Genomic DNA, 25649 nt, shown 5'->3' with positions numbered 1-25649 from the left:
AGACAATAAACAAAGGGAAAACTGACTGGAAAGGTGCTGTCCCACGAATAACGTCCCTGGAGCTTCCCCACATCTGTACTGAAAACTCCAGCAGGCCAGACACACAGGTTTACAAGAGTAACTTCAGGTAAGTCTAAAGCTTTCTCTGCAAACTTCTACAATGTGCCCTTTGTGGACCCTCAAGAGGAAGAAAGATGAGCTACCGGGGCAGGTGTGACCACTGGTATCATCTGTATCACAAAGCAGCAGTAACCGGGCTGCTAGAAGCAAACCTGGAACCTTTGAAACCTGAACAGAAAAGACAGGAGTGAGGCAACCAGCCATCACTGAACTACATCAAAGCAAGGGAGGTGCAAACTACAGGGAACAAGAAAACAGAGCATAAGTGAGAAAAGCACAGCACACTGTGCCCCCTCAAGACTGTGCTCCGGGGAACTAAACAGAAGACCTCCATCCTGAGCGACTGTTACGATAACCCCCTGAGCATGGAGGAAGCGAGCGCACACATGATGCGACAGCCCCGGCGGCGGGCTCACCCAGACAGTGGGCACCGGCAGTTTGTGGGGAGCTCAGTCTCCCGCTGCAAAGGCATTCAGGGCTACAGGAAGATTTTTTTTTTTTAAATCAGAAAGTACAGGGACTAACAAATGACCAGACCTGTAACGTAAATTAAATGCTCTTGTTCCAAGTCACTCCTTCTGTGGGTGATACGACCAGGGCTGGACACAACACTCACCTCACCGCTCACGGCTGTTTCACAGCACACCGGACTCAAGGCTGTAGGAACGAACCTGACTGCTTCCAAGTACTCAGGGAACAAGCCCCGACGGCAAAAGCTCTCTATCCTATTTCATTAACATTCCTATTAACGGACGTGCAGAATAATGGCACTTCTCACAGGCGGGAACGGCGAACAGTGGCTGTGATGCTCCCCTCAAAAACACGTCACCAGAAGAGGTTCCCCTTCCACCTGCGCCCCCAAGTGGAGCGACCTGCTCACAACCGGGGCTGCACTAAACCCGCCCGTCCCAGGACATTCAGACGTGTAAAGCCGAGGTTCCAATGAAACGCGTCCTGGGACACTAACAACTGGGGGCCGGATGAGACTTCTCTTCGTTGACCTGGTGTCCCGAGGGGGCCATCGAGCCTGTTCTACCGAACGGTTTGTTCCACCCATCAATGAAAAATATAATCTCCAAGTCAGGGAACTGGCAGCTGTTCCTGTGAGCTTCTCACGTAGTAACAGAGAAACCACCTATCCTGACGGCAACAACGAAAGCAGACTTTCTGGTACTAGGGTTTCAGTTTGTGAAAGCAGATTCTGCACTGTGGTTTCCCGGCGTGTGGGGTGCCCACACCTCCTCCTCCGCAGGCTCTGCGAGCTAAGACGGCAGGCGCACGGAAGCCCCTTTCCTTGTCTTCCCTGGTCCAGCTGTCTTCCAATACTTACATTCAAGTTTGCAATGTCTTTTTTAACACCTTCTTCTAGCAGTTTCACACTGCTTAGTTCCAAAACAAACTCGAGTGGGGCAGTATAAATACAATCAAACTCTTGTTTCATATTCCTCTGGCTGAAATTCTAGTTATCAATGGTTATCGTGACAGATTATACTGATTGAAAAACAAAAGAAACGCCTTTATATTTGCCCACACCTGTACCACTCCATGACCTTACTGTGCATGTTACCTGTACATGAGCTGGCATCAAACATAACCTAGAAAACAACAACATATTCTGAAGAATGGAAAACTGGACAGCCGTTTCCTCCCTCACCGAAGAAAGGTTCAATAAATTGCTAATCATTATTCAACACTGATAGGAAAATTTTCATGCACACTCCAAATACACCAAAGAACACACGTAACTGATGTCCAGCATCGGCCTTAGTGACCAGACACAGCAGGAATGAAAGGACTCTGGAAGCCCAGGCACAAAGTCACACACACACACACAGGAGGCCTCGCCCCACTCAGGAAAGAATGCACCAAACACATTTGCATTTATTTTCTTTTTTTTTTTTTTAAGCAAATGACAAAGACCCAGTTTACCAGCTTAACTTTTTAAACCTAAGCTTAACACATTACATATTTAAACAATTGTCAAAACTTACTAAGTTGCCAGCATTCATGCACAACTAGAAAACATCCTCAGTTTATATTAAACCAGAAATGTATTACCATTAATGCATTAATATCTTTCACTACTAAATACTCAAAAAAATTCAAATTAACTTTTGTGGAAGATTCGCCCTGGCGATGTTAACTTCACAGCAGGCTGACACTACTTGGCTCATGTTTCAAACACAATGGAAAAGCAGGTCCGTGCTGGTGTTAGTGTACGCAAGAGTCACGGCCACCTTGGATTACGTTTAATAAAAAAGCAAAGTGCATACAGAGATTTACAACAATTTTAAAGACAAAAAAAAAAAATGGTCCTATCATGTGGTCCCAACAATAAACTCAAAAGTCTATGACAAGTAGGGCTCCAATGAGCTGTGTATAAATACTTTAGATTAAGTACAGTTATACGGAAAGTCGAGTTCGTGTGAAATCTTCAAAAAAATGTTCCTGTCAATCCTCCCACGGCGCGCGCCAGAGGGAACGCTCTGCTGCGCACGTGCGGCGAGCTACTTGTTATCCAAGCGCAGCAGCTGCTCCTTACCATTTATCGTCAAGGACTTCAGCTGGCCGTCTTCTTCGACTTCCACTCTCTCTTGACCATTCTCGATAATCCTGGTGGGGGGGGTGGGGGGGGAATAAGAGGCATTTTAACATCTTGTTATCAAATAAGTAAACATATATGTGAATATACATGCATATTTTTACAGGACTTGCCACAGATATACGTGCAATTACTAATTTTGTGGCTGAAGCCAACCTGCTGAGGACAGACGTTTCTTAAAATCTGACACTGGACACGGGCACAGGCACTAGCAGTCAGAACGGTCACGGTTTCACTATGAACGGTTTCCATTTTACCATTCCAACACACTATTACCCATGAACATGGCTCTAAATAAAGGTGATGTCTAATATATAACACTGAGCAAAAATTCAGAAGGAAAAGCTCTAAATCGGAGATTAAGATTCTCATGGTACCAGACAGACTTAACATATAACCCATATGTCACACACTGGAGGGTGTGCAAAGAAAATGTGGCACCAATGAAACACCACACCTACTTATTCGAAATATGAACTAGAGAAGATCACTGTACCTCTTTGTAGTGATTTTTCTGCCATTAACCACTTTAGTAGAAGTTGATATAGATTTGTAGTTGCCCATCCCACTGCCACCAAATGCCGTGGAAGAGAATGAAGTGAGGCCTCCGTGACCTAGTGAACCAAAGGAAGTGAATCCTGTAGGAACACAGGAAAGAAAGGTTAGAGACTAGTACGTCCACTGTTGATTTAATGCACACATTTCCATCAGAGCCACAGGGCAGGAGGAACCCCCCCTTTACAAAGGGTTTTGCTGGGCTTCCCCGCGCTTCACCCTACTGAAGGGGAGCAACTTGGTGCCATGCATCTCACAGGAATGGAGCGAATTTCCCGCCACACATGGGCAAACCCAACTTGCTTCTGACTTGCTCCCTGTAATTGTGACCACAGGGAATAAAAATCTGAATTATTAAAAAGCTGAAATAACTTTAGAAAGAATACCACAAAGAATTATCTGGAATAGCACGGGTCTGCAGTTCACGGACTAATTCTCAATTACATGGTGATCGACTACGGACACTGACTTCCACAGCCACACCAAAGCAAGCCAACTTCGACGTTGAGACTGCTTGCTTGTTGAAAGAACTTACCTACCTGTCCCACTCCAAAAGGTCCACATCACAGCACACGTCCCACACTCCCTAACAACTCTTCCTGAGGATCCTTAAAGGTAAGGACTGCGTCCCGTCCCACACACATTTCTTAAATGAAGTACTGTTGTGGTATTTTTAACCAGCTCTATTTTACTCTCCCTTACACTTGAGCACATTACATGGCCTCTAACGAAAGGATGTGCTGGACAGAAGTGCACCGACACCTGCCCTGTGTAACCAAGTCCAGCCGGCATTTGAGGAGAAGGGCCCTCGCAGGTGCGCTGTGTGGGGACCTGTACAAGGAGCAGCACAGCCAGTGCTCACCCCAGAGCATTTAAACAAAACTGAGCACCAGAAACACGGCAGCTCCTCTGTTAAGAGGAACTGGGCGAGCTTCAAAGAAAAGCTAAGGTTACAATTCTTCAGGTGAAACACAGGGTTGCATCAGGCCGTGTGCATGTGACTGCAGCTGGCGGACGGCCTCCACATCAACAGCTAAGCTCCGTGCGGCAGGGCGAACACAAGTGACCACGCCTCACCTGGGGACTCAGCTTGGCTCTGGTCACACACAGACCTCATTGAAGCCCCACCTCCTGACCCCATCAACCTGGACTCTCCTAAGATAATACTGGAATTTTTTTAACTGCTGAGGTTAGATAAAAAAGGATTTAGTGAGATTGTCTAAGTGGGTTATCTCACAGTTATTTATCTCAAAACACCTTACTCCTTCTAACCAGCAATTTCATTAAATGCTGGCCGCCTTTAACAGTTAAGATCAGAAATAGGTTTTAAAGTATAACATTCTTGGGAAGATTAGGGAAAAAATGTAGGTTACTAAGCACAGATTTGTTTAGTTAGTACCTGTATCAAAAGAAGAAAATCCCCCTCCAAAAGAGGGAAATCCACTGAAAGCGGAGAAAAACGACCCCGTGCCTCGGTTCCGGCTTCCGCGGGGGCCCCTTCGATTCCCAAAGAAGTCCTCAAACGGGTCTTCTAAAAACAAACAGAAGTGCTTTGTGAAATCTTGATTCAATTTTGCTTTTTCACAGGAGAGCTTCAATAAGGGTTAATGCCTTATGATATACACTGTTCCATTAGGAACAAAAAACTTACCAAGAAATTACAACAATGTAGCCTATCGACAGAGCAGCCAAAAGTCCATCTAACCAGCACTTTTACTTGCTTGTTTAATGCAACTAAAGCTAGAATACATCGGGGATTTAAAACAAACAAAAAAACACAACACTATATATAAATATAACACTCAAGGTCATTAATCTGCACTACAGACTTGGACAGAGAGCTGTTTTAACACAGCTTTTTACTGAAAGTTCTGGTAGACACTGTCCCAGCTGACACCATTTAAAAGGTCAGGATGATTTCACACCTAAGTAGTCGTACTGCATGGAGTCTGGGCTGCCTTCTCCAAAGTCATTCAGGAATAAAAACAAAAATGGATTCTTCTAACGTATTTACTTATAACGCAAGAGAATGCTGTAGCAAAGTGAGGCAAAATTTAACAGCTGGTGATTCTGGGCCAAGTGCTAAGGAATCCCTTTTACTTTTCTGTAAGCCTGACATCTCAAAAAAATTTTAGAAAGGATTAGCTGAAGTCAAATCTGAATAAATGTTAATTGGCAGACACTACATTATACTTTAATAGAAAATTACTAACGTGAATAGGCATCATATTACTACCGGAGATACCAAAATGCTCCTGAAAATAAAAATAAGATTAGCCTTGACAGTTCAGGGGCTTTTTTTGGTTATTATCATCAATCAGTGAGCACCTACTGAAAACATGAATTATACAAACTTTTTTAAAAAATCACTGGGCTTTCCTGGTGGCGCAGTGGTTGAGAGTCTGCCTGCCGGTGCAGGGGACATGGGTTCGAGCCCTGGTCTGGGAAGATCCCACATGCCGCGGAGCAACTGGGCCCGTGAGCCACAACTACTGAGCCTGCGCGTCTGGAGCCTCTGCTCCGCAACAAGAGAGGCCGCGACAGTGAGAGGCCCGCGCACCGCGATGAAGAGTGGCCCCCGCTCGCCGCAACTGGAGAAAGCCCTCGCACAGAAACAAAGACCCAACGCAGCTAAAAATAAATAAATAAATTTATTAACAACAACAAAAAAGTGTCCATTAAGAATGATAGCTAATTTTAAAGAAAAAAAGAAAAAAAAGGAAAAAGAAAAATAAAAACAAGGACTCCTGATGGATGAGTAAGGTAGAAATGCATGTCGGGGAAAGAGAAAAGCAACCCATGACACACAAACTACAGAATCAGCACGGCATATTTTTAAGACAAGGCAAGAGTGACCAAAGCAGGAAGTTAATGCATTTGAGTAGTAAAATGAAAAGAAAATAAAAGTAAATAGAAAAGTTAACACACAGTGAGCACGAAACCAAGTAGAAATTGAGATTCATGGTGCACTCATGCTTACAGACAAACGTGACCTGAGCAGCGTACTACACCCCCAGGGTAACTGGCAGTGACCTGAAAGGATGTGCGAGAGGTTACGTGCGCTGTTGGTCGCAGACCCCGAGGAATGACCAAGGGCCAGGCAAGGCCAAGGCAGCTTAAGGAACGCTCAGAATGGGGGCGAGGAAAGGGGTGGCAAAACGACATGGCCGCACTCGCCTAGAGCCCACGCTCTGCAACAAGAGCAGCCCCCGCTCGCCGCAGCTACAGAAAGCCTGCACTCAGCAACGAAGACCCAACGCGGTCAAAAATAAATAAATTTTTTTTAAAAAGCAAAAAAAAAAACAACCTACAAGGCCTCTCTTAAATAAGCAAGCTATGCAAAGTACACGAAAACAGACCTGAAGAAGCAAACATTTAGAAAACCTGGTCACTGGTGGCCTGTCGAGAGATCTAGAAAGAAGGCAGTGCTAGAGGGAGGAGGAGTGAACATGTCCGCACAGAGACCAGGTCCACCGCCCCACAGGGGACCCGAGCCCCCGGCAGTACTGGGCAAGGGCTGCTGCTGTGAACAAGGAAGCCCCAGGGCCTGCTGGTCTTGGCTTAATTCCCACTTCCACAGTAGACGCCACCGTTTTCAAACACAATTTTAAGAAATTCATTTACCAGCTACCTTGTGAACAGGGCTTACAGTCCCATTATTACCATATTTAGAAGTGCAAGTAGAAAAATGAACCATAAACTTTATCTACAGCTGGAGACATTTTGTAAATTTCTTCAGAGACTTTATCCTGTTCAAATAAAATACAAGCATTCTATTTACTAAGTCACCTTTTACCTTATTATCATGGCCTACACACCTGCAGTGACACATTCTCTATAGATCCGATCTACAAAATGGCAGATAATTCACATTCTTATGTTACAACCACCCACGTTAAGACACAGAAACATAATGCAACAAGTACAGTTTAAACTCACAGCACAGTAATTTTCTCTTTCAAGAAGTAGCCGTTAAGAAGAATCTACAGGACCAGCTTTAGATTTTCACTATCCATATACAAATTCTTAAACGATGTGTTGTTCTGCATGCTCTAAAATTTTATTTTACACTGAATCATGTTGTTTGTGTCCTTCTGCAATGTTCCTTTTATTACTGCTGTAACAATTAGTTATGTTACAATTTAAGGTTCATACAGCAACTAAATCTTTAAAGGTTGTTCACAGGGCTTTTGAGACCAACTTAAACCAGTGTCCATGTGATACCACTGCTAAACAAACGGTTTTAATTTGTTTACATGAAGCTAAATTAAGCCTTTCATAATTATAAAATCACCTTCTTCAGAAGCTACTTCAAAAGATGGTTGAGTAGTATGTTGTAAGAATAAGGCCAGCTAGCTTTTCAATTACATTTTCTTGTACTTTTGTATTCTTTTATTTTTAAAATCTTTTATCTTGCATATTTTTCTATTATACAGACTAAATATGACTTTCTACAATTCAAGTAGTCACCGAATTTTAACGTGTAATTTCAGATACTACAGTTAACCCTAAAAATGAAAAGTCTCATTTGTAATAGTCATGGTGACACCAAAAAACACATTAAAAAAAAAAAGTCATGATTATAGCGATGTGTTGTTAACAGGTGTCACTGTGAGATCAGGCAAATCCTTATTAAGAGCTCTCCGTCACTGGCTGCTGCTGGTCTGGGGAGTATGGATCATGAGCTTTTATGATCTTCAGCCCCCCAAGCTAAATACAATTTTTAAAGACCCTTCAATCCAGCAATTCAATTCTACTTCAGGGAAATCAACTCATCAAACATGGAAATAACTTACTATACTAAAGGAGTCCAAAGCATTTATAGTGAAAACTGAAACATACCTAATTTTCCAAAAGAGTAAATGAATGGAGAGCATGTTAAATGCAAGTATTTGAATGGTCATCAAGTTTACGCTTTAGAAAAAGGCAGAAGAGAATATATATATATATATATATATATATATATATATATACACACATCCCAACTGTAATATCTGAAAAATGTTGACAGTGGACTTTCAATTGGTGGTAAGACAAAGGTTGATTCCCCCCTCCCTCCTTTTATCTCATTTACGTTGTCCAATTTCTTACGTTGAGCCTGTGTTATATTATTATTTTTGAGGTTAAAAGGGGCAAATACTGCATTTACTTTAGAAAGAAGTTTTAATAAGACATGTCAACATAACCAAATATTCTACCAAGTACTTTTTTACTTTCACTCCCCCAGGGATACAGAACCACACGGCCAGCCGAGGTGCCTGATGGGCAAAGGGAATATGGACCAGGTGGAAGGAGGAGGTAGTTACAAACAGCAGCTACGACCACAGGCCCTGTTACAGAAACAAGGGCTGGAACTGCCGGGTGTATTTCCTCCTAATTTCGTTATGAATACTTTGTGCATACGTGTTATTCATAAATACTAAGCACAACTTTGTTTTCTTGCCTCTTTTACCCCCTTATCACATCACATCACATCAAGTGCAGGCTTTGTATCACAGTGTTTCAGCTACAGGGCACCAAGGAGAAAGGTAAGTTCAAGGACCTGACCTCCTATTTGGGAGAAAGGTTAGCACATTCTCGATTACATGCAGGACAGCCATTGCGTTAGGCACGATTATGATCTTGCTATTGTCTCTATCTGGAGATTAAGCATGGTTCAAGGAGATAACGAGTGTGGGTGCCGAGCTGGGAAGGAGTGGACGGCTTCTGTGTGTCAACCTGAAGGGGCCACAGCACCCAGCTATTGGGGGCGTCTCCAAGGGTGTTCTCGGGTGAGATGACCGCACAGTGAGCAGAGCGGACTGGCCTCCCCAAGGTGGGCGGGCCCCATCCCATCAGCCAAAGGGCTGACTAGACCAGAAGGCCAACCCCCACCCCTCTAAACACAAGAGAATTCTCCTGCCTGATGGCTTCTGAACCGGAACACTGATGGCACTTCTAGCCTGATGGAGTCAAACTGGGGCATCAGCTCTGCAGATTTTCAAAGTGTCCATCTTCATAATCAAATGAGCCAATTCCTTATACTAAATTTCTTCAGAGAGAGATATAGAGATACACACCCTGTTGGATCTGTCTCTCTGGACAACCTAATAAAAGACTTTCTAAATTCTGTATCCTTGGTCATTTTAGAAGAGTCTTTAGCCAGGTCTTTATCCCGTAACAATGCTGTGCTGTGAGATACAAACATTACAGGAAACAGGCACATACCTATCCTATGATTTAACTCTTTCTTTTCAGTGTCTCAGGCATCCTGGATCAAACACACCTCTACAACGTGGTAAGATCCTGCTCTTCTCTCAGAAGTACTAAACACAGTCCCTGAAGGTGACATTTGCAAAACACTAAACTGACCAACACCCTAAGTAACGATGTCAAACTTACGACAAAAAATACACTGCACTGAACGCTGTGAAAAAATTAAGCGCAAAATGGAACAAACGTTTACACGCACACATACACAGAGGAAGACTTAAGGAAAAAGCTAAGTGCAAAGACGTTTAGACCCATGCATTTCCTTAAATTTTACCAAAATTCAGTATCTGATAGAACAGTAACCACACCACAACAGTTGGCTGAAACCAACTCAAGCCAAATACTGAAGTCCACACCAAACGCCAACAGAAGCAAAGCCAAGTGCCATGATTATGAGCACTCCTCCCTCTGTCCTGAAGGAAACATTTCAGTGAACACAAAACCCAAGCAAGGGAGAGGCCTGCACTGGTGACTCAGGGCAGCCGCCGGTCCCTTCCCATGGCCACACGCCATCAAGTTCCCAGGCACACACAGAAAACCGCACAAAAAAGGAAAACACCATAAACTCGAAAAAGCATCCTGGGCCTTTCAAACAAAGGAAAATCACACTGTACTACAGTTTCAAAGCTCAACTACAGCAACCCTTAGGAAAGGGGAAACACTTGCAATTCAAAGGCCAAGGGGAGCAGACAGATTTCAACGTGATAATCTCCCAGCTAATCCCAACACCACAAACAAAAACCAAAACACTCCTTTCACGACAACTTCAAGTTTTAAAATGTTTTTTTCTCTCATATTCAGAAGTAGAAAATAAGATATTTGAGAAGAATCTGAAACAGAAACAGGAACAAATCAGCAACACAGCCATAGCGTGATACAAGATTGGAACCCTGGGGAGGATGGGTTTGGGACACCTCTCCGTGGCTGGACCGGCATCTGGTGGTGCCTGGTACTAAACAGTAAGCAGGTAATATGTGCCAAGGGAACATCACACTCCAACTCTGCACACAGCTGTTTTGTTACAAATGCAGTTTCTAGTTACATCACAGGTCTGGTAGGAGCACTGTAGTTTCTAATGATTACAGAACTCTGTCCAAGCCAAGGATCCCAAATACACACACTGGACCCAAATCGTCCCACTTCAGACGCCAGCAGAGGTCTGGGGCTCCCTGAGACTCTCTGTCCCTCACAGAGTCTGTGAGGGTCAGTGTGTGGCCCGTCTCGCCAGGGTCCCTTCTCCCTCCTGGTGCCACCCGGCCCCTCACAAACCACTAGGGAGCCACCCAGCCAGCGCCCTGCCCTCGCCCTGCACCTGAGGCCGGGGGAGCACCACTCCAGGAGGGAGGGAAGGAGAGCAAGCCCTACACGGACTCGGGGAGCTCCATTAAAACCCTCAAAACCAGCTCGCGGCAGGTGCTGGCTTCCCCGGGGGAGATGATCCGAACCTCGCGGCTGCTGCTCTCGTGGCCCAGAAAACCACCGAGCACGACCTTCTCAGGAAACCCTCTCCCCTCCCGCTGGGGCTGGGCCGGGGCGGGGTCTGGGTCAGAGGAACACGAGGCCCACCAGCACGGCACCCGCCCTCGCCCAGCTATCTTCACACGCCTGCTCCCCGTTCCGACGGAGGACTTCCCAAACACGGACAGAGCCACCCTCCGGTCCTCCTGGCCTCCTGGCCTCAGCACCCCTCCCCCAGCGTGGGGGCCCAGGGGCTCAACAGGGGCTTCGTAGTCGTTTTAAGTCTCGTGGAAAGTGTTTTTCTTTTAACCCCTTTAGCAGGAAACTTCACACGCTGTCTGGTGTGGACCTGAAGCCTTACTCCTTGCCGCCTTTCCAATTCCTCGCGTGCAGGTCAGTGCAGGCGGAGCCTGGGCCCACGGGGACGGGGGCACGCTGGCCGCCGGGTCTCAGGCCCACCCGGGGGTGGGTCACCACCTGGGCCCTGCCTCTCCCAAGGGCCCCTCCCACCGCCGCAGGCTACGCTCTCCCACGTCCGGCTTCTCTCGGCGTTTCTAACTTCAAAGGCTTCCCCTTTCAAAATGTGCTGCTCCTAAACCGCAGAACAAGTCTTCACACGTTATAGGGTGAACGGGGCCCCCATCGATGTGGCCTTCCTAACCCCCAGGCCAGTGACCGTGACCTCATGTGGGAAGTAGGGCCTCTGCAGACGATCCCGTTACAAGGAGCTCTCTCGGGTGGCCCTGACGCCATGTCACTAGTGTCCTTATAAAAAGGGACATCTGGACATGCAGAGGGAACACGATGTGAAGACACAGAAAGAACCACCTGAGGCCACCAGAAGCGGGAAGAGGCCTGGGGAGGGACCCAGGCAGGCCGCACCCTGTCTCCGGCTCCAACCTCGGGGTCTGCTGTTCCCGCCGCTTGGACACTAGCACGGGCGCTGCCTCGGGCTGTGACACGGCTTCCGCGTGGAGGGTGGCCTGCAGGGCGTCCCAGGCCCCTGCGCTTCTCCACTCACCTCCACAACGGCCGCGGGGAGCTGCCCAAGGACCGTCAGGCACTAGCAGCAGGCAGTCTTTATTCCAGACACACCGCGGGCAGGGAGTCAGCGCCCTGCTCACCGCACAGCCCGCCGGGGCAGGAGCGGGGCCTCGAGCTCGGGCCCGCGTCCTCACACCCCTCGGGCCCCCGGGGGCCCGTCCTCACTGGAGGTGGCCTCCAGGCCCTTGCTGGGGGGCTCGAGCTCCTCAGCTCCTCGCTGCCCTCCTGCACCACCTCCTCCTCGGGCGCCAGCTGCTCGCGGGCCGCCTCCCCGACCCTGGAGGAAGACGGAACGACCGGCTCTCGACCCCCCACGCCTGGCCGCGCCCCTCCCTCCGCAGCCCCGCCTGCCTGCGCTGCACCCACGCCCCCTCCTCTCCCCCCGCTCGGCCGGGTGCCCATGCACGACCCGAGCCCGCGCGGAGGGGACACGAGCGAAGTGAACTCCCTCTCGCTCTCAGGAAGAGGCTTTCGGTTTCAGAGCTTGGTTTTGGCTATCCAACCAGACGGTGCAAGTCGGGAGAAATGTCTCCCAGACAGCATTTCCTGCTAGGCCTGTAATGGTCAAAGCTTTTCTATCTTAGAACATCATTCTACCAAGTAACCGCATCCTTCATAATAAACAAATGAAGGGATCATCCTAATTCACATTAGTATAATCCCTACTCATTAATTTTTTCCAATTAACGTGCTCCTAAGGCTAGTTTTGTGCGTGCTCTACCTTCGGCAAAGTCAGCCTTGAAAGGTCGGCCTGCATCCTCCGCTGCAGAGCCAGGCTTCGGCGTCTTAGAAATGCTCTCCCCTCCCTCTCTGGGAAGGCGTCCGTCGAGGAGGCGTGCGTCTCTCTGCAGGCCCGCGGGCCCGCGTCCTCCTCCCGCCACATAACGGTCCTTGCAGCGTGGCGGTCTGTGCAGCACCCCTCAGGCCTCAGTCCTTCCCACCAGCTCTGGTTCTTCAAGCCTCCTCCCCTTTCATCTGGGGAGTCTGAAGTCAAGAGGGTTTTATACTCTGGTCAACGCAAAGCGAAGCTCAGAATGTCTTTTAACAGGTTTTGAGCTACTCTTTTTGGTTTTTTTGGAAAACGGGAGCGCAAAAAAGTTGGTCGTGTGAAAAATTATGAAAAAATAACACACTACTATAAATGGACGCTATAACCGGGTTGATTTGGATACTGAGAAACATCAACTAAATCACTGCCAAAGCAGAAAACCCCCAACCCTACGTTCACTCAGCTCTGCACTGAACATACCGCCATCGGGGCACACTGTCACGTCATACCTGCAGTAGCCGCGGCGCAGATTCTCTTCCTGTGTGCAAACCCTGAGAGCCTGAAAACGGAAGTCACCTAGAACACCTACAAGAATGGACTGGACAAGTTATCACTGCCACACCAATCACGAGAAACATATGGGAAATGCCTAGTGCTAAAACGTGAGCAACGCAGTATCTCGAACAGAGGGCCTGAGAGTCTAGATCTACAGGAAGACTAGGTCTCTTCTAAACTGGACTCTTGAATCCAACGGAAGAAATTTCCACCGTACATCCTGCAATCTGTAACTCTTCTAAGTGAATTACAGATACACATAAAGATTTCTTTATATACACAAACCTCAATTTAGAAGATGTGGAAGTCAGTACTCATGATGGGTAAGGACCACATGTTACTTAACTCATCCACATCTGATTATCATCTCTATCCCTTCTTTACTCTAGAAAGAGCGGCTCAAGGAAAATCATTTTTAATGAGAAACCTTGGCCTGTCAGATTTTTTTCCCAAGGAAAACAAAGCCTGGCTACTGTTCAAGCACTAAGGGGCTCCTCCCTTGAGAGGCCCTGGGAGTGATGAAGCGGCACGTGGGCGCCGCCGGCCACGGCCCTGCCTTCTCTGCCACCCCCCTCACAGCTCGAGGTGGCAGAGACCGGGCCAATTTCACCCAGCACCTGCCCTGCTCCCCCAAAATAACACATCTGGAGCTCGCTAAAGGTTGTAATGAGACACAAGGTAATTTTAAGACGGGAAAGATCATTAAAACTGTTTGTGTTTTTCTTACAGTAAGATATTTTACCAATATAAGGGGAATTAATAAAGGACACAATTATATTTCATATCATATTCATAGCGAGCCTTCCCAATACATATTTCTGCTTATGGTAGCAGCAATTAATGCAAAAAATAAAGTCTTCAAAAAAGACATAGTCTCCTGCCCCATCCCACTGGAACACTCCCCTGCTTAGCTTTTGTTGTTACACTTGTCTGTGAAAACGCTAATATACACTAGTATACATACACATCTTTCCTCCATAAGCTACTTCCTTAGAAAGTAAAGCCATAAAATAGTAAAAAAATAAGGAAACGCAGAAACTAACACACCGTTGTAAACCAATTATACTCCAATAAAGATGTTAAAATAAATAAATAAGGACAGTCTCTCTGAATCCCCAGCTGAAATAAACTGAAGGACTGCGCCATGTAAAAGGCCCACCACCTACCAGACACGGTAGCGCCTTACTCCTCTTCGTGCCTGCATGGGCAGGGTCCACTGGTGCCCCTGTGTTAGCTGTAGACAGAACTGCTGTTCTTGTCTCCCTCCTGAGGGGCTGCAGGTGGCGTTCAGTCTTCTCAACCAGGCTCCAGGCAATGAAGGGAGCAAACACAGGGTATGTCTCCCCGTCCAGGAGCCAAAGACAACAGTGGCCTCAGCAGCACACGCTGAATGAACCCTGACCTCTCGAGCCGCCCAGCACAGCGGACGTTCCCGACACCAGACCCTAACGTGAGTTCCCGACACTCTGCCTCTAGTCGGGCACCAGGACCAAAGGTGCAGCGGATGGGAAACCCTCTCCTACAATGAAACAGCAGCGAGAGCAGCACAGTCTCCTTTGGCAGAGCTGTTCTCTCAAAGATGAACATCTGTGATGCCTTGCTCTAGAGGTGTCCTTTCTTTCCAAAAACTGCAAACTCAAGAGTCCTAACACCACAATTAGAAAAACAAAAACAAGTTTATAGATCAAATGTCTTCTGAACAACATCTGCCTCGATGCTTAGTGTTTTTAACCAGACTGTTACACGGCAGATTCACATAGAATGCATTGTCCGACCAGGAACAGCATTTCTGAGCCCCAAGTGTCCACATCCTTCCCACTGCAGAGGTAGTTCATCAGAGGCAAACACAGCCAAGGAAATGAGTACACTAAAGCCTTTATTATGTAAACACGCAAGGTGTAAATTCAGAAAAATATTCTGAAGGGAGAAGGAAAAGGGGTTTAGTTAAACTCCTGCACTGCTCAGACAGCAAGTTTAAGGACAAGCTACAACTGTGATTAAACAGAACGGGTATGTCTGTCTTCGAGAGTCACGGACACATTAAGTAACCAACGACCCAGAACGATGAACTTACCGAAGAAGTCGAATGAAAATGGGTCCCTTCCACCAAAAAATTCCCTGAAGACATCATCTGGGTTTCGGAATGTGAAGCCAAACCCACACGCACTGTCGAAATGACTTCCACCTACAGAAGCAAGCACAGACGCCAGTTATGGATTCCTGCTCGCAGCTGACACACAATCACTTGTCTACAGGACATTATATTTCAATACAAACCATGATCTAAAAAAGGAAAATGTTTCATAAACCTGAGGCCCTCTCAAGCCCTACCGAGATCAAAACCACCTGGGCCCAGAGCTGGGAAATGTGCCTGGACGTCAGCGTTCCTGAGCTGCACGCAGCACCCGAGGGCTTTCTCACCCTCTCTAAATGTGTCAGCAGCCCACAAGATTACACTGTGTTTGTTCTCTGTTGTGAAACTTCATGTAAGCCAAGCACATAAACACTCACTCACACGTGTGTACGGTCGGTTTGGAGCGTGAATGTCCAAGTGCCGCCCGTGGAGCCGGCAGGACAGCAGATCACTGCAGGAACTTTTCGTCAAAAGTACACACGTCTAGGTCTCACCACCAGAGGCAGTTACTTAGGTGGTTATTTAGTTTTTCGAAAGAATCGTTTTTTTTAAACCCTAAGGATATTTTGACACATCAGGTACTGCTCTCAGGGTACAAACTCTTGACGCGAGGTTTTACAGTATTTCCTATCTACAAAATGTACACCAATATACACTTCCTAGTATAACAAAGAGATTTTCAATAGGCTTTTTCCGTGTTATCAATTTCTCCTTCCTTCCCCCATCCAGCCCACCCTCCAGACTGCATCCGTATTTATTGAAACACGAGTGTCCAAGAGAAATAACACGCTGAACCCCCGTAAGACCCTTTGCCATCAGACCACCTCCTCTGGTCACTACAAGGCCAAGAGAAAGACCAACATGTACACACATACCTCCACCACCACTGTTTAATCCTTCTTTGCCGTATTTGTCATAGATGTCCCGTTTTTTAGCTATAAATTTAAAAAGACAAGTCAGTAAAGACCAAGTTGTTCTTTTTCCTCAAAATTCAATAAAGTGTTTCCAAAGTTGTAAACCAAAGACCCGCTGTGGTTCTCAATTTCCACGATCAGTTTTAAAGAGCTAGGCCTCCCTTACTGTAGATGAAAAGGTGAAAGACGGAACATCTAAGTGCTTATCTCCCTTAAAAACAACTCAAAACGTTTTTAAGTACTGTCAAGTTTAAAACATTTATTTCACTCTACTGCTCACCACGCCCATGCATACTACATCAAAACCCCAAGAGAAAGTTGCAAAACGATTCCAACCCTAGACATGTACCTTCTTACTACAAAGTCCAACTGGGGGATAAGATCTGTGGCACAAAGAGAAACAGGACAGGGTCTTGGTGAGGGCAGAAAAGAGATGAACTAAATAACAGCCAGAGTAAGAGCCAACCCAAAGCCTACAGCTTAACCACCCTGGCTTAAGGCAAGAGCCCACCCAAGCCTTGATGATGGTCTACTATCCCTGGTCATCTTATCATTTATGCTCTAGAATAAAAACAACCACGATGCAGCCCTGCTCAGACATATAGGTTCTTTTGATACACGATGTGTGTTCCCCTAAAATCTCATGTTCTACAAAATCGTGTGGTAAAATAACAGGGGTTTATGGGGGAAACAAGTGTAGAAGCAAACCATTTACAGCCAGTTTCTGGTAATCAGAGACTTGTAAGAACAGTCACTGTGTATCTGTGAAGGTAACTCCTGGGATTGAAGGCTGAGTAAGAGAATGTGAAAAATACACTCCCCCTCACCAAAAAAACAAAAACAAAAAAACAGCATTTTTATGGGAGTTGAAAGGTTCTCTTTCTACCAAAAATCAAGCTTGACTTTAGTCCTCCATTTTTCTCATGCTCCTGGTCCGTGAAATCCACAAATCTGGGCGTGCTGGACCAGCACACACACACCAGGACGATGACGACGATAACAAGGACAAAAGTCACTTGTGAAATAGGACGACTAGGCCTTCCTTCAAAATAAAGGCGGAGGGGCTGTTAGGACCTAAGCAAGATGGTCCCGCGTTAACACAGGTGTCAACACGGGTGACGGTCACATGGAGCTGGTTCTAAAATCAGAACTCTCTTTTAACAGTGAACGTGGCCACATGTAGCGACACTTGGAGCAAAGGGTCCACTCCCTGTGGTCGGTAAGTCCGCCTCTCATCTTTTACATGTCTCCGCCTCGACTCATACCAGGCCCTCCAGTACCGCTTCCTGGCAAGGTGGCGTCAGCAGTTCTCCAGTTTTCTCACAAAGTTCCACAGTCTTCTCCCTACCACACGGCCCACACACAACGGTTCTCTTACCAAGAACCCGGGGAATCTATCTAGCTGACAGCTACCTTCCGCGTGACCCCTGAAACTAAGCCAGCAGATCTGACTTTCAGTTCCATTCAATACCTAAGCTCTAGACCTAGGGAGGGAAACCTACCAGCTGCGAAGTCTGAACCTCAGCTGTACGCGCGATGCCAGATTTCCTGACACGCAGGAGATCCTTCCAAGCAGAAGCCAGCACATTCACACAGGGTGTTTAGTAGGGCAACGGGGATGAGAGGTCACGACACCAACTGCACAGCTGGCCTCCAGCGCACCCACAGTGACCCAGACAGATTCCCGCGACCTGACCTGTCCCGTCAGTCCCCAGACCAGGGGTCAGGACTGCTTTAAAAGAGCCACCCCAGGAGAAGTCTGGAGGCCAGGGTGCCTCACAGCACTCAGGCTAACCTACCGAGTGGCTGCCAGGAACAGGAATGTCAAATCTGCACAAGAAAAACCTCCTTCTCATTGTCCCAAACCTCACTCAGCCATCCCTCCGTCTGCAGGCCCTGGGGAGGGCACAGCCCCCATGCTGGGCTACTCACCATCTGACAACACCTCATACGCCTCAGCTACTTGTTTGAATTTTCTCTCTGCTTCTTCTTTATTCTCAGGATTTTTATCTGGATGCCACTTCAGTGCCAGTTTCCTATATCTTAAAAGGAGTAAAAGGGTACTGATCAATCCAATGTCCAGAAAGCCAGTGGGCTTTGAAACATAATTAAGCAAAAAAATGACAGCTGCAAACTAGTGAGATTAACCTTAGTTTCTGTTGTAACGTCTCCCTTTCTGCCAGAATGAAAAAAAAAAAACATTCCAAAATCGACAGCATAACACAAACCCACCTCTAGAAATAAAAAAACGTTTTTAAAATGTGTGAGGACCAAAGTACGGGCAGCGTGCACTAATGGTGCTAAGGGTGAGAAAATGGAGCACGTGCAAAGGCCTTGCTCCCTGAGAGAAAAGAGCCAACGTGACTGTCCCAGTCCCTATGTCCCCATCGCCTGACCAGCCCATTACTTTCGCATCATTGGGCGAAGGTGGGCCACTGGCTACAGCACAGTGGAATATTCCAGCATCTTTCACGACTTGAGATTTGAATTCAAGATTCACTTAAAGATTCCATGACCAAGGTCGGTCTGCTCCGTGGTTCCAATTAACATTAACAAGTACAGGCTTTCCAAAAAACAAAAAAAAATCCTCTTTTCTAATTAGCTACACATAAGCAGTGTACATTTCAAAGGGGGGGCCGGGGGGACATGAGACGGGGAGAGGGCGTGCTCCTTAAAAATCTATGACTAGAATACAAACCGACAGTCCTTCTAACCCTTGGCAAGTTATTAATGTAAGGCTGCTGTGGTTCAATTTAATTTCAGCATTTTAATCAAAAACCTCAGCTTATTAAAATCGGATTAAAGCTGGAATCTAATGATAAAACAGTACTTTATTATTAAATCACTGTGGACCTAACCATGCAGTAGCAGACCAAAACCCCTCAAGTGCTACAAACCCTCCATTTAAAAAAAGACAAACCATACAAGCAGCTAAAGAGAGAAAGAACTGGTTTGCACTAGCATGCTTGTGTGAAAGTGAAGAAACGTATGAGCATCCAGGATAAGGTTCAATTATCTATGCCTTGTGAAAGACTGCTAGATTTCCTTAGATTCAAGGTATAACACAGTGAGTTAAGGGGTACCATGCGTTCGCCTCTCCACTCCACTGCTTTAGTCACCCGGAGACGCCGTGCTCTAATCGTGTCTGGCACAATACAGGCATGATTTTCCATCAGTTAATACAAGTACTGTGCACATATTACGTTTATTTAAGAACAGTACAATTACTTCCAACTGTACCAAGCTGTTCTTGCTTGTAACCATGAGCAAGCGGGAGAAACCCCACAGCCCACTGGTGACACAGCTCTAAGGTACGTCCTTGGCCGCCTGGTCCCCACTGTTTCTTGGCCAAGGTCTAACACAGGGATATTCTGCAAGCAGCTTCAGGTATGCCCAACGGCAGTCAACCTGCTGAATTAGTTGAGTATTTTTAAAAGAACGACCTGGTTCAAAAATCCTTCATTTCCATCTGCACACCTGAGTCTAGTAGTATCAACTTCATGAAGCCTTGAAAAGCTAGCTCCTACAACACAAACCAGAACCTGATTCCCTATTATTCCAGGCTTACGCATTAGTCTGGAGCTAGGCTAAAAATCTATCAACCTTCTGCTGTACGTTAACACTGAATTAAATTGACCCCAGTTTACCTTGAGAGCTGCCCGTGACCTGAGACTTGCCTCAGATGCCTCCCGTGGGCCAGGCCCTGATCACAAAGGTTCAGCCAGGACAGACAGTAGTGCCAGGCTCAAGCGTGAACGTGGACCAGGACAGGGTCATGCAACGGGAATCTTTAAGCAGCTACACCAAGGATGTTACGGTGACAACCCTACGAGCGCCAAGGCAGCTCCACTTCCAAGTCCAGCGTCAAAGTTCTTTGGGCTGATTTCACATCCTCAGTAAGTTTTTGATCTAATTCCAGCAGAAATGGAATCCACTGTCCCAAGACAAAGTGACAGAGGAAACCAAGTGCCCTCTTCTCCCTGAATGACAGGTGGTAAGGTGGGCCTAGGTCTGAGGCAAAAGCTAACCTGTTAAATGCTGTCTAAAATTCAAACTAGACTGCAGCAGTCAGAGACTCACACCAGCTGAAGTGCCGTTTCTAGGGGCGATATAAAGTTACACTGCAAATGACCAGCACACGAGTGCACAGACTTACTCATTCAGAAATACGATTACTTACGCCTTTTTAATATCCTCGGCTGAGGCATGTCTGTGCACGCCTAGAACTTCATAGTAATCCACCATGTTTCAACCGGCTGTTGGAAACGAGTCCTGCAACCAGAAATACGTGGTCAGCGACAAGACTGCCAAGGCTGGGCTCGTCTTGGGGGCAGGGGCGGACAGGGCAGGGGTGAGGGGTGTCGCCTTGCCTGGGCGCTAACCACCAGCCTGCTGGGCCGGGGCCACGTCTGGGGGCTGATTCCAAGGCTCACACCCGAAGACCCTTCCCGACATAGGAAAAAACGCTCTGAAATGAGCTAAGAATAGTCTCAACTAAATCAAACCGACAGGTGACTCTGCACCAGCCTTGGGGCCCGCCGGCCACCAGCTGCCAGGCCCCTGTTGAGCAGCCCAGGGCATCGGTCCCCCCCTCATGCCCTGCACTCCTGTGCCAGGCACTGGGCAAGCCCGCGGCCACCTGACAAACATGCTGTCCCTGCCCTGGGGACGCTACACAGGAACGGCAGACACCTTCCACAGCCGGGCAGCCCTCGCTAGTGACCAGCCAACACCCTCCCACGGCCCCCGGCTCTGACTCAGGGCTGTTCCTGTAGCTGCCCCTCCGGCCTCCCGTGCCCATCCGTCGGACATGAAAACAAACACACTGTCCCCCTGCTGGCAGTCCTAGTGAGAGGGCACCCAAAAGAGCAGGCCTTCAGGGGACACCTGCAGTGCGTTCTCCCCATCACCACACGGCGCAGGATGACGAATCCCCGCTGCTTCCACCACCACTACAAGGATCGAGCCTCAGGTCCCACAAACCGAACACAACCTACACATCTGCTCCCTCTTAAGATGTGAAGTCTAAGTCACCTCATTAAGCCAGTGACCAAAAACCTACATGAAACAGGCCTATTCCACACAAGAGTACAAAGTAACTTCACCGGATAAAGCAAAGTTCTTCTGTCAAGCAGCTGTGCTCAAAACTGAAGCTAGCGGACTTCCCTGGTGGTCCAGTGGGTAAGACTCCGTGCTCCCAATGCAGGGGGCCCGGGTTCGATCCCTGGTCGGGGAACTAGATCCCGCATGCCACAACTGGCAGTCTGCATGCCGCAACTAGGACCTGGCACAGCCTAAGTAAATAAATATTAAACAAAACCAAACAAAAAAATATTAGCGTAGTTTAAAAAAAAAAAACTGAAACTAGGCTTTCAGTAGCCTACCCCCAAATTCTAGGATCAGATTTTCAAATGAAATGTTCTGACTGTAAACAAATACATGAGATCACAACCTCCCTGAGGCCCCTTTGCTGGGGCTAAATAATGTCACAACTGGGAAATATCCCCATCTCAAACAGGATGCACACTTGTATCATACTTCTACTTTTCAACACTGGGGAGCAACCCATGGTAAAAAAAAAAACGTGCTGCACCGTGACTCAGCACGTAGGGGCGCACATCAGCCTGTGCGGCCCTCGTCGGACATTTACAGAGGACTCCACGAACAAGGGTCAGGAAGAAGCACACACAGAGAAAAGCCCCTCCATACCAGTCCACGGACTTCGTGCAAAAAATAACTCAAAGATATCACAGGAGAATCAAAAATAGAAACCCCTCCTACCACCTCAAAATCTCTAGAAATGTTAGATAAAAATCCAACAAACACATCGGAAGAGGCAACTGAGCTGAAGCAGTTAAAGTGCCAGAAACAGAGAATTAATTACACCAAGAATGGGGATCCCGAGGGGGCGGGGCTGTTGCTGTGCTTTCAGGACAGAACTTGCTTTTGTGGCACTAATGGCTGCAATGAAAATCCATAATTTAGGCTCCTCAAAAGGCTGTAACTGGGCTTCCCTGGTGGCGCAGTGGTTGAGAATCTGCCTGCCAATGCAGGGGACACGGGTTCGAGCCCTGGTCTGGGAAGATCCCACATGCCGCGGAGCAACTGGGCCCGTGAGCCACAAATACTGAGCCTGCGCGTCTGGAGCCTGTGCTCCGCAACGGGAGAGGCCGCGACTGTTGAGAGGCCCACGCACCGCGATGAAGAGCGGCCCCCGCTTGCCACAACTAGAGAAAGCCCTCGCACAGAAACGAAGACCCAACACAGCCAAAAATAAATATAAATAAATAAATTAAAAGGAAAAAAAAAAAAAGGCTGTAACTGCAAGAAAGAGAGACTGAGAAAAACTGTCCACTGAACTGCAAGGGAGAGGAAAGGGAGCACCCCTGAGAATCGAAGCCTTAAGCCTTGGAACTGCAGAATGGAATCCCATTACCTTCATTAACCCGCAATGCTCCAAGCTCTCCAAAACCACCAAATACTATCCCAGGGTGGGGAGGCAAATAGGGCTGTGCTGGAGAAACAAGTACCTCTACAACCCACGTTGTGTATGTCTGACCGTTGTGGAGATTTTTCAACGCGCTATGGAGATCTAACGCCCAGCGTGGTGACTACCACCAACAATACTGTGTCACATATCCAGAGCTGCTGAGAGACTAGATCTTAAACATTCTCACCGCAAAAAAAAAAAAAATTTAATTTCATAGCGCAAGAGGCGTTAGCTAACTCAGGTGGCAATCACACTGCAAGGCACAGATGATTCAAATCAACATGTCTCAAATCAATTATATGTCATTTTTTAAAATAAAAATTTAAAAATAAAATGTAACCTTATCAATGAGAGGGAGGAGTGCACAGGCATCTTTGTGAGAAAGCACAAAACAGGACTTTAAAATTCTTTTAAATTTAACAAAACAGGTATAGTGGGCATAATTCTAAGCGTTTAAATTCTAAGCAGTCTATAAACATTAACTCATTTAATGCAAATACTTTAGTAAAACAATAAGAAAATTAAGATCAAAGATACCCTAAGATTGAATCTGGTTTGTTTTCCAGCTTTATCCAGATACAACTGACATACAACCTTGTGTAAGCTTAAGATGTGCATCATGCACCTTAATTTTATTAAAATTGCATTTTTTAAAAAAACTACAAATGACCTTTGAATAACATGGGTTTGAGCTGCACAAGTCCACTTGTATGCGGATTTTTTTCAATAAGCATTGGTAAATTTTTTGGAGATTTGAAACAATCTGAAAAAACAGAAGAACCATGCAGCCTAGAAATACTGAAAAAATTAAGAAAAAGTTAGGTAAACCAGGAATGCAAAAGATGTAATGTAGATATATACCAGTCCATCCCTACATAGATATAAGGTGAGTGATATTTAATACAAAATTAGTAACATTTTAGTTTTTGTTCTATAACTTTGTTTTCAAAGAATTACATAACCACACAGTATGTCTCTCCCTCCAGTATCAACTTATCACAAGTGGTTTTTTAAAAATGTAACAATGTTTCCAATACTGTATTATGAATGAGTGTAATACTGTATGTCACAAAAATATTATGATTCATTCATCAGTGTATAGGCTAGGCTATCGTGAAGCAATCATATCGATTACACTAGGCTACCATAAAGCAATCATACTGCTGCTGTTTCATTATTGATGTACGAATTATCATACCTATAAACAAACGTGAATTTCATTCACATTATCTTTTCATTTTTGTCACGTAGATACTAACAGACAATTCATCTTGTAAAAATATGATGTAAACTTACGTTATCAATAAATACAATACTGTGAATGCAATTCCTCTTTTTTATGATTTTCTTAATATTTTCTCCAGTTTACTGTAAGAATACAGCAATATAATACATATAACATACAAAGTACATGCCAATCAACTTTGTTATCGGCAAGGCTCTGGTCAACAACAGACTACTAGTTAACTTTGGGGGAGTCAATAGTCATACACAGATTTTCAACTGCGAGGGGTCAGCACCCCTAAAGCCCCACGTTGCTCAAGGATCAACTGTACACTCTTTCGAGAGACCAAAAAAAATTCAAACTCCTGGGGCAGGCAAGATGCACAAGGCAAATTTAACCTGGAAATGACTACCCAGAATAGATGGCCAGTAGGAGCACAGCAACCTCACATCTCTGGAACCAAAAACCTGACCACTGGCAAGAACATCCGCAAAGCAGCAGAAAGTCAGCATCCCTTCAGTTGTACTTCAGGGGGCTACTAATTAACTCTCTGTAGGTATTTTCACTTTCGAGCTCCAGTTACTGCTGCATGGGGACATCTTAGTGCCCAGCAATGACAAAAATGCTGGGAAACCCTACCAGACCACTGTCACCAATGGGACAAGGAGAGAAGTCTCAGGATGAACCCGCCCTCCCCTAACAGTTGAACCACTGCCTGAGTCACATGTGACCAGAGGTCACCGGTGCGTCAGATGCCACTGCTTAGACATCTTTGCGCCCAGTTCAAAGCTCATGTTCTCTAAGTCCAATCGACGTGTCCCGTATTTGCAATAGCGTGCCAGTGTCTGTGCAGACAATGGTGGGCAAGAGCAAGCTCGTCAAGGCAGTCGGCGCAGACACGGCAAGATGGGCTTAGACTCGGCCGCGCCCGCCAAGTGGTGAACGCTGTGACCGCCTAACCACCTACCACACCCCCCGGGAAGACTCATCTGTCCCACAGGACCGTCACGGGGACTGAAGGAGCACATGAGCGTCATCAATTAACAGTGCCTGGGACACAAGCCACACTTGGATGCTGGCTGTTTTCTTCCTTTCTAAATGGAGACTACCCCAAGAAGGAAATGCAGATGAACGGAGTGACGCCCACCAGACGCCCGGTCTGCAGCCAACTCTGGACACAAACACCGCCTTCACTACAGTCCTGTCCAGCTCCAGCCCACCGCTCAAAGCTGACTCTGATATAACGTCAAGAGGAAAAGCTTCCCCCATTAACGTCCAACGCGCACGTTCAGGGCTCACGCTGTTTGACCTCCCAAAGCCCTCAGCACCCACGGGCTTTCCGGCTGTGGGGTCTCCTGGTCTGCCTACCTCTTGCCTGCCTGCTCCCCGCAATCGGCCTGTGAATAAACAGTGGGAACGCCGGGGGCTCAAAGCCCCCTTCCCACCCTACTCCTGTGTTTTCATCCACTCTGTTATTTAAATACCGTTTATGTAGCAATGATTCCCTAACGTTAGCTCCAATCGTAGATCT

General features: G+C 46.6%; 1 protein-coding gene across 9 annotated transcripts in view; it reads right to left on the bottom strand.

The window, feature by feature from the left end:
* Nucleotides 1-25649, bottom strand: part of DNAJB6 (DnaJ heat shock protein family (Hsp40) member B6) — a 77468-nt gene that overhangs the window by 38861 nt on the left and 12958 nt on the right. For 8 of the 9 annotated variants that reach the window (XM_082398859.1, XM_082398860.1, XM_082398861.1 and 5 more), the window contains exons 2-8: nt 20584-20675; nt 18336-18445; nt 16365-16424; nt 15430-15540; nt 4677-4808; nt 3219-3360; nt 2663-2733 (exon numbers count right to left, since the gene is read on the bottom strand). In XM_082398859.1, coding sequence (XP_082254985.1) covers nt 2663-2733; nt 3219-3360; nt 4677-4808; nt 15430-15540; nt 16365-16424; nt 18336-18445; nt 20584-20648 — 691 coding nt within the window. In that variant the 5' untranslated portion in view covers nt 20649-20675. The remainder of the gene's footprint in view (nt 1-2662; nt 2734-3218; nt 3361-4676; nt 4809-15429; nt 15541-16364; nt 16425-18335; nt 18446-20583; nt 20676-25649) is intronic. The other variant, XM_082398865.1, reaches the window with a different exon arrangement.

The sequence above is a fragment of the Balaenoptera borealis genome (assembly GCF_965194805.1).
Source record: "Balaenoptera borealis genome assembly, chromosome: 7".
NCBI classification, from domain to species: Eukaryota; Metazoa; Chordata; class Mammalia; order Artiodactyla; family Balaenopteridae; genus Balaenoptera; species Balaenoptera borealis.
This window is presented reverse-complemented; position numbering and strand designations above follow the sequence as displayed.